We start from the raw sequence: 9,742 nt of genomic DNA on the forward strand, positions 1-9,742 counted from the left end.
ACTCATATATCACTAGACTTCGCAATCAAGCATCTGCTCGACTTGAACTCCACCAAGCATTCTCTGTCACGCATACGTGGATGAACAAAAATGTCTAGTAAGTGATGGATCTTGAGCGTTGCAATGATTGGAGAAGCGTACAGGCGAGTACGCTGGCAACGAACGTCATGGATCCATGATGGAAGCACACTTGCTTCCACCGTACCTTGTCTACAGTATCATAAGCTAACAGAGACAGACAGCGCTGGGTTCGATAGACACATTACCATCTTCTCTCCTGAAGGTCGGCTTTACCAAGTCGGTAAGTGAAGTGCCCATACGGATGGCGAGTAGCAGCTGACAGTTGCAAGAGTATGCCTTCAAGGCCATCACGGCAGCCAATATCACGTCGTTGGGCATCCGTGGAAAAAATTGTGCCGTTGTTATCTCTCAAAAGAAAGTACCGGTGAGTCATTTCTCGTAATCGGTCTGACGACAGGACAAACTGCTGGATCCAGAGAGCGTGTCGTACATCTTTCAGATCTCACCAGGAATTGGCTGTGTTATGACCGGATCGATAGGTAAGCACATCGAGTAGGTAAACTAACCAACAGCCGATGCACGGATGTTTGTAACGCGTGCTCGCGCAGAGGCCGCTGAATTCCGATACAAGTATGGCTACGAAATGCCGTGCGACGCACTGGCGAAACGCTTGGCGAATATCAACCAGGTCTATACGCAACGCGCTTACATGCGTCCCCTTGGGTAAGTCGCAGACCCAGACACCACTGATAATAGCGTTGCAATTACTCTTATTTCTGTGGACGATGAGTTCGGACCGCAACTTTTTAAGTGTGACCCAGCAGGATATTATGTGAGCTACAAAGCAACAGCGACTGGTCCGAAACAGCAGGAGGCGATGAACTACCTTGAGAAGAAGATCAAGAAGAAGGATTGCGTTGATGGCTCATGGGAAGAGGTCGTCGAGACGGCTATCACTGCACTTTCAAGTGTGCTCAGTGTCGATTTCCGCAAAAACGACATTGAGATTGGACTCGTGGTCGGCGAAGCTGAGGGTGGCCAGTCTAAATTCCGCAAGCTGACTGTCGATGAAATCGAAGAGCGGCTGGTAGCCATAGCCGAGAAGGACTGAGCGATAGGTAGAAATCATACGAAGTCGCGAAGAAACATCGACGCCAACAAGATACTTTGAACAGTTTAGTTAGCCTTTTGGCATACTATTACTTTCGGACCGGGTTTTACCGCTCTTTGAGTAAGAAATGTAGCTGTCATACGCGCCAGAAAGGTTCCGTCTTATCATACCGGGCTGCCTATGCGGGGCCTTACTAAAAGCTGTTGGCTTCCACTGGCCAAGCATGTCGTAAAAGCACAGGTCATACGCAGCCGCTGGGTGTATTACAAGTGATTAGCGGGGCCGCTTGCTGGGAGTCCGCGCTGATGTCGGCGCGTGTGGACTCGGGCGGCAAAGTTCGGGAGATGCGTTGTCCGTCTGATCGGTCAACCAGTGCCGTCAAGAAAGAGTCTATGGGCGATGCGCCATCGTAATCGCTGTATGTTTCTGTATGTTGCTGCATGTGTAGCGGATGCACATGTGCCGGTAGCATACGAAGCCTAGTGCATGGATCAAGCACAGATGAGGCCGAGACGTGTAATGAGGCTACGAGTGGTCGTGAGCGCGCGCTCCTAGCGATAGAACTGTATCACCAAGATCCTAAAAGCACGCCCAGCTGGGTAAGCGAAACTGGCCTAAGGGGAGCATCGACGAGAATGTCATGAAGTGTCCGTTACAACGCGCGGGCGATTGGGACTGATGTGAGGCCGGGCACAATGAAGGTGGCTGTGACACGCGGTACCAGCCGAGCGGAGAGCCCGGTGCTAGGCGACCCGTGTCCTCGGAACTTGTTTCATCTGTTGGAGACTGTCCATGTACGCGGCGGTGGGCGCCCTGGATCCAAAGGTCTGGGAACCGAGGCGACTGCTCTGTTGCCGGGACCAAGACGTTGGGTACGTGTCTCAACTCGCATGTGTGGCGCTTAGACGCGCACTACATCGAGGTAGAGCTAAAGTTCGAGGCGTTTGCTGTCCGTATGTAGGCTTGCTCAATCGGGTTGCTGCGGTGCACGTCTGCACTCCAGCCCAGATGCACTGTAATCAGAATTTGCATCCAGAGACAGGTGCCTGGCCGGCACAATGAGCCGCCTAGCGCGCTTTCATGTACGTCCAATTGTGGTCCAACTGGCACTGGCGCTGTGTGCAGGCACGGCGGCTGACCACCGCATAGCGACCGCTGAAGAGGATGAAGCGCATAGGTGCGCCATTAGCATGTGAGTCTACCTCGCAATGACTGAGGCAATCATATACAATCCAGATCATATGCTACGCGTTCACATCCGACAGACTCGGTTCCGCAAGTGCGGGCTTAGCACTCGCAGAGACAGAGCCCTGGGCTTACTAGAAACGTCGCGTAGCATTGGCATGCGCGCCTACGGCTAGCATGTGCTATGGTCTGCAGTATGGTGCATATTGCGTCGCAACCGCACAGGCGACGCAGGCGGCTGCGTAGGCTGCGTGAGTTGCACGCACCAGAAGGTATTGGGTACAATCTGTAGCCTAGAGGTACCAAAGTCCCGATCACGTAGTACATATGAGTCTGTGATTGTACCCTGCAGGCATTTTGAATTGTCGACTATTATATACCATAGTACAAGGTATCTGCATGTATATTTGCCGCATAGTTCTACCATTGCACCACTGTACCCGCCGCACGCCGTCTCCGACTTCGCGCAGGCCCGTACACGTCAGTACTGCGTGTACTATAGCCTCAGCCGTAACCGCACCTCATTCGCATTCGACCATCGTGCACGCGTTGGGCGATCATCAGGAGTCTTGCGACTTACACTAAGTATACTTTAACCTAGCGGAGTTTAATGTTTCCAACCAGATGGTATGTATGCAACAATCTCTGGCAGCCTCAAGCTATACACAAAAAACCATAGGAAGAAAACATGTAACCTCTCAAGTATGCCATGGCTATCGTGAGAGCAGCGGGACCAACTACCTCTGCTGGTGTCATAGTGGCATACTATTTGCGTCGCTACACTTCTGATAAAATTAATACAAAATCAGCTCTGATGTGCGCATCTCAGTCTTCCGGGCCATTTCGCCATATACAGTTTAGCGCTAAGCTGCGCAAGATCAAGCAGCATGCATGCTAGTACTGGCGCCGTATCCCCCCGACAAGGGTACTCTGGTATCTCCTCACTGTAACCGGTCCACTCTAGTCGGAGCGCTTGCTACTGCATGCGTTGTTGTCTCAGCTGTGCACTTGTTTCGCTCACTCCGCAATTGCTTCATAGCGGCCACACCATTCTAATTCAGGCTGTTCGCTCGTTCGCCTAGGCACCAGCCGGTCTTTGCAACATAGTATACATCACAGCATGCTGGTCTCTGTGCTTGAATTCACTCTAAATGATCTAAATAATTCACGTCGAACTTTAATCCAGTAGTATTGCTGTCTCTCCTGTTTGACTTTGTACACTGCCTACCCAATACGTATCCCTCTGGTACCTGTAAGTAATATATCTACTACCTACCAACAACGTACTCGCGACGCAGAGTATCCTCGGATTCGCAAAAGCCAATGTGGTAGCGATATATAATACCAGGGCCGAACGCCGTCGTGCGTGCAACCTAAAGTTATCCCGGCTTGGGTATTAATACTGCGGTACTTGTTGTGGCCACCATATGAGGTTGTAAGCTATTGATCCAGCTTGAACTATCTGCCAGCAGGTTACTGTATATACATCTACACATTTATATATATATATGTTGGCCGGCCCGTACGGGCACATATATATAGACACTCATTTTGCCGTTCGTGCTTGTCCTTCGCTGCTGTTGAGTTAAGAGCCTGCTGGTTGCTGTCTTTTTCTCCGTTTCCGCTGGTCATGCTGTCTCTGCAGAACCTGCTGAACCCGAGCCCGGCGCCGCGACCGCCACCGTTGGAGTCCAGTGTGTGCCGAACTTCGCCAGCACCAACGTCACCCGTTTCACCGCTTTCGCCAGCTTCGCCTGTATCGCCTGCGTCATCGGTGATCTCGTTATCGTCAGCAGCGACTACACCGCCTGCGCTTACACCGTCGTTGCCATCCTCTCACACCAGCTCTGTATCAGCGTCACCTACGTCTATAAAGAGCAGCCATGCCTTCGAGCCGCGTTTTCCTCTAGTGCGCCCTCAATCGAGTACTACAAGCCCTGACGGAGCTGTGTCATCAACATGTGTGTGCCGTAACATGCCCGGTGGGTGTCATCCGTCAGCTCCCTCGCGTAAGGTTGTTTCACATATTTTTGGTCGGAATAAGCGTCAGACGCTTGCAATCCCAGATGAGTTTTGGGTTCACATGTGCCGCAAGCATTATCAAAGGTACAAACTTAAAATACGCGCGTCATAAACATAGACTGACTTTTAGGGAATCATATCGTAAAGACACCTTCCCGTTGTTGCAAGCCGAGCTTGTATTAATACAACTGGATAGACTCGAGCAATGGAAGAATGTGGTTGACTTCTCAGTTTCCAGCAAGGCCCTACCATTCAATCGTGCTGGAGGTCAGAAATACGGTCATAGGTTGGTGTCGCCAGACGGCGCTACTGATAGCACCTTTCAGCCTCAGGCTTATGCTGAGACTGAAACACCCATCAACGTGGGTGGAAAAGTCTGTGGAGTTCAGTCAAAACGCAGCTCATTCGACGACGTGCGCCAGCTGGTCATGGCCATACATCATACGATTCGGACGCAGCCTGACCTGAGTAGCCGATTTTTTCCAGATATTGAGATTCTACCAAACATTAAAGGTGGTGCAGCGCGTACAGCTGCTCTTCTAGCGCTTTCGTCGACGAAGCGACGTAACAAGACGCAGCAGCGTCAGAAGCGACAGGCTAGCGAAGACACTAAGGAGAACGATGAAACTCCAAATCGCACACGCAAGCGGACCAAAGACGAACATAGAGTCAAAGAAGAGGAAAATGATTGTTCGCTGGTGATTCAGACTACGAACAGTGCAAGTCCCACCGGAGAAACTTCTCTGCCTCGTATCAAAGTGCCCAACGAGACGGAAGAGAGGTACTATAACTACTATTCTCACCAGACCACCAATGGCCAGATTTTTCCTGGAGCCAACGCATACGCGCCGCAGTATACATATCATAGCTCACAGTCTTCCTCATCGTCCTTTATGCATAACGGGATTGCTGGCTACTCTACACGGGCACAAGCGCAGGCTGCGCAACTGCAGGCCGCTACGCCGCGCGGGCAACTGTCGATTCCATCGATGGTCCCTTTGACCGATCGGACAGGGTTCACTGTTGGAGCTGGGCGTGGGCCACAGCCACAAAAGAGCAGATGTTCGCCCACACACACAGAGCCGCAAATGACTCAAGGGTCTATGCAGGCAGCTGAATCCTATCGTGGCATGGGCCAAGGTATGATAAGCATTCGACAGTCTGAAAGGAATGGTGTCTATGGAGTCAGACTATCTCCCTTTTCGCCCCCTGAGGAGCGGCCACATTTTGAATATCATTTTGGAAGGGAAGGGACTACAAAACACATGGCTAGCACTGGCTCAGGTTTAGCTATCACACAGATTGTTAGCTGACCATGGTCATAGACATGTAGGGGCCGGTACTATACATATTTTGTTTCTTGGATGTATATCTTGTATTTTTTTGTTCGGCATTGGTGCTCTTTGGATTATACTACTGATGTTTATATATATTATCATTTCCTGGCACGGTTTCTTGGAAAAATCCCTTTTGATAACTTGTTATATGATGTTGCTACTAATGAGGAAAAATAGGATAGACTTGAATAAATTGCACTAATAGTGGTTGCTTACACTCCAAGACGACGAGATAGAAAGCCAGGGTTTTCCCGGCGGTTTCGGAAATGAACTTCATCATAGCCGCAGGCTGTTGGATGGCGTAGAGTAATTGGATCCAATACGCTACTGTTGAGCGAGCTAGTCATATGCTAGCTGGTTAGATTGTGCATCGGTAGCACAGTCGCAAGCAGCAGCCGTTGAGAGCTCGCTCAAAAAGAGGGCCGTTCTGTACTGCTAGGTAGATGGGTACTTGCGCCCCGGCACAGAGGCCGGCTTTCAGGACTTAAAAGTCGGGTAATACGTCTGGCGGGCCTGAAGTCACTCACTGGTGTTTGTGGCTGCAAATTTTTGAAGGCTGCACCCAGCTTGGACAAGCAAGTCGGCGTATACTGTACGATTTGCGGGCGGAGTCTGCGCAATGTGGTCTCACATACTTACCTGCCTCAGTTTGAAGACATTGACCCCAATGCCTGCGGTGTGCTGCAAGTCGCGGTTGTATCGCTTCACTCCTGCGGACGGCACTGTAGAGTCTCGGAGGATAGTAGACGTCGGACTAATAAACATGCAGCATGGAACTTTGCCAAGAACTGGACATCGATGAAGCTACATCTGTAGTACTTTGGATACCTTGTATACGCAGGAGTACCTTTATGCAAGCAGGTGCGCTTTGACGCGCTAATGCAAATTAGCGTATGTAACTAGTGTACTTCACTGTCAGCCAGCTGGCGGCTGTAGTTTTCTGCAGGCTAGCGACAGCTGCAGCTTGACCACTCTCGAATGGACTTCAGTCGATTTAACTGCTGTTGCAACGACCGGGGCAGCAAAGTGAATGTCCGCAGATAGGACTGCGGACGTAAGCTGGTACCGGCGAAGATGATGCTCCGCAGACTGTACAGCCGGAGCTTGAACTCACTGTGGCGGTGGATGAGAGCGAACATGCGTCTTGCGCTGCTCACGCTGTAGGCCGTGCTTGTAACAAATTAATCGCAAGGCGGTCGTGGCGGCTACACCGGTGGGCCTTGATTCTACGTTGATCTTTTTAACCAATGCAGCGTCTCATTGCGCCGATGCAGAAGGCATTGAGCACATCGTCTGAAAATTAAGTTCAATGTAAACCAGAATTCTATCTCTATAGCATGAACTTAAAACTAGCGCTGAGAGAAGATCAGACAGTCGTCCGCCTGCTGCACTCTGAAACGGCGGTATCGCCGGCAGCGTCAAGCGTGAATTGGCAACGGACGCACGCACTGGGTTTGTTTTGCATGTCTCTCTCTTTAATTGCAGTAGCCTGCCCCGCATACACTAGACCAATTCTGACCGGCGGTAAGCAGCCGGCTTCTTGGATAGGGCACATTCGCACATAGGCAAGGCCAGCTACATTTTACATTTATGTGGGAGGCTACCAACGGAAAACCTGAAACGCCAAGATCAAGCCCAGTTGGAGAGGGCAGTGATTTAGAAAGCGGGTATAGATAGATCATTGGCTAGGGCGGTTGTACCCGAAGGCGTCAGGCCGGCGCGGCTGGGTCGCCAGCACATCCAGTGTTGGTTTGGCGACTGCTGCATCAAAGGGCCGCCAGATATTATTTCCGTAGCTTGCATCAAAGTGCGTCTGAAGCATCCCTTACCTGAAATGGACTACTATAGAGAGATCCTAGATCGGCTAGTAGATTGATACAGTTATAGAGCCTGTGAGGCGGGCTCGCCGGCACGTCAGTCACAACTAAGCGCGCCAACGTTGAGTGACTTGCTGTGGACCCCCGGTGTAGGTGGTATGTGTGCCGCTGCGGTGACATAAGCCAGCTGGCAAAATCTATTAGAGATATAGTGGGCATTGTCTTGACCATAGGCGTCGTGACCACTCGGACCCGGCACAAGACGGTATTCGAGCATCTTTCAGATTGTTCAGTCTCAGTAGTCTTAGCAGTCGCACCCAGTAGGCGAGTGCCAGCAGAAGGGTACTTGCCAGCGACAGGTACATCGGCGTTTAGCTGCCCCTCACTTGATAGGCAGAGCCGGTTTGCCGGATTGTCTTGAGGCCGCCTGCGACCGCCGCGGCTGTCGCGGGGACCTAAGGCATGCATCTGGCCAGCGGCCGGCCAGCAGAGTGTGGAAGACAGAGACGGGCGCTAATGCAATTGTGCCCGACCGCCACACTAGTCATCCCTTTTATTTCTCTTTCTGTGCTCGTGCCTGCGGGCTTTACCGCGGCCATGGAACGCCGTCGCACCAGTCCGCCTGCATGGACCAGACGACTGTCTAACGGATGACTTCCGCGACTTTCCTATTATAGTATTCCAGCTGGACTGGTCTCTGGTGGCCGCGGCCGCGGCCTGATTTTTGAGCATAGAAAGCTTGCGCCCTTCACCGAATTTGAGATGGCGCGTCAGCCGCTGGGTAGTTCGTGCATACGTCGACAGGCACGGGCGGGGGCGGTGCCTCAGCCTGGAGCTGGAGGAGACACCATCAACTGCTGCGCTTCCAGTCGCCGAGGTCAACCGCTTACGCCGTTCAGGCAAACGGTATGTCGTGCTCGCATCTGGGGCGTCGGCGGTTCGAGCCTACGCGCTAGTGCAATGAGTTTCGGACGATCGTCGCCGTCAAGGTACGCACTGGTCTTCTGAAACACAACCACAGACTCATTGCGGTAGACCTCTTTGTGATTACGGCGGATGAAAAACGCTCCGTAAGGAGGTGTGGGTATGGGACGATCCCCGGATCAATGTACTGTGTACCTAGGCTACCGGCTGCCCTGTGGGTTACTACGACCCGTACACTGATGTGTTGGCTATGCACGAGGCATGACGAGAGACTAGGGATTCAAAAAACGTACTTCTGCACGTTACAAGGTGGGACGGATTTAGAAAGACCACTTGCATGGACGAGCGTTTCCGCTACTGCACCCAGAACGGGCTTTACTAAGGACATGCTTGTTAGCGAGACGCGATTCCATAAGCCGGATCAAGTGTGCCCGTGCTCACAGGTGCATGGACCATCTACGGATACTGCGCTTATCGCCGATTTGGTCGATCGGTCACAGCCGCACTTTGGCTGCAGGTGAAGATAGTCTGGCGTCCATTCCGAGGACGGCTTGCGGCAGTTGCTGGCCGAGGGCCAGACCATAGCGCCACACGCGCGGCCACATCAGTTCGGAGGAAGATAGTTTTGACGAACTCCTTGCGCTCGGTCGATTGCGGCCGTCAACACGACCAGTGGTCGACAGAAGCTATGACCACGCCTGCTTTATTCCCGCTGCAGACTGCGTGCCTGGCTTTGGTGTGGCTTTCGACTGCAAAATAAATCCGTCGCAGAGCTTTGCGAGCTGCAAATCCTGCGTCACTAAATAACAGTACGTGTATACACTGTTTCGAACCGACCGATAATAAGTTTCTGAGCTTTTTGGGCGCTTGTATGGACTCGCGGGCACTTACGGCACTTGCGTTCATATGGGCAGGTATCTGTGACTACAGACGCTCGAACGCAACCGCGGGCACTTGCGGGCGCTTGCGGACGCTTGCGGGCGCTTGCTGACGCCCACGGACGCTTGTGAGCATCTCTGAGCGCTTGCTAATCCGGCCGATTGCAAGCTTGTGCGAAGACATCTCAACCTGCGGGTACAAGTGCGCACATGCGTCTGCAAGTTCTGTACGGTGGGCATACAAAACACGAGCCATGAACTGGCACGCCAGTGGTACTCGTCTCCGGCGTCTCGCGCGCATGCGTAGTGTGTGCTCATCGTCATTGTATACAAGCAACAAGCACGCGAAAGCATTAGCCGTTGCCAAATTTGTGTTTCGGCTCAATTTGCGCAAGGATTAGCCCGAATCAAACACGTTCGTCTGGCGTTTAGACTCCTCATTATACA

The 9,742-nt window shown here is 52.0% G+C and overlaps 2 protein-coding genes across 2 annotated transcripts; both read left to right on the top strand.

Annotated features, from left to right (window-relative positions):
- Window positions 1-123: 123 nt before the first annotated feature.
- Window positions 124-1,132, top strand: V1510DRAFT_363407 (nucleophile aminohydrolase; the record flags this gene model as incomplete). Its single annotated transcript, XM_066931130.1, has 5 exons — window positions 124-301; window positions 351-445; window positions 479-560; window positions 594-744; window positions 778-1,132. 5 exons carry the CDS (start codon window positions 124-126, stop codon window positions 1,130-1,132), a joined length of 861 nt encoding a protein of 286 aa, XP_066789655.1.
- A 3,106-nt stretch (window positions 1,133-4,238) lies between these two features.
- Window positions 4,239-4,863, top strand: V1510DRAFT_351232 (uncharacterized protein; the record flags this gene model as incomplete). The annotated part of the gene is made up of 2 exons (XM_066930866.1): window positions 4,239-4,423; window positions 4,470-4,863. Coding segments are annotated over 2 exons (579 nt in total), but the record flags the coding sequence as incomplete, so codon positions are not given.
- Window positions 4,864-9,742: the final 4,879 nt, after the last annotated feature.

The sequence above is a fragment of the Dipodascopsis tothii genome (genome assembly GCF_038497935.1).
Source record: "Dipodascopsis tothii strain CBS 759.85 unplaced genomic scaffold V1510scaffold_10, whole genome shotgun sequence".
NCBI lineage: Eukaryota > Fungi > Ascomycota > Lipomycetes > Lipomycetales > Lipomycetaceae > Neoaidaea > Neoaidaea tothii.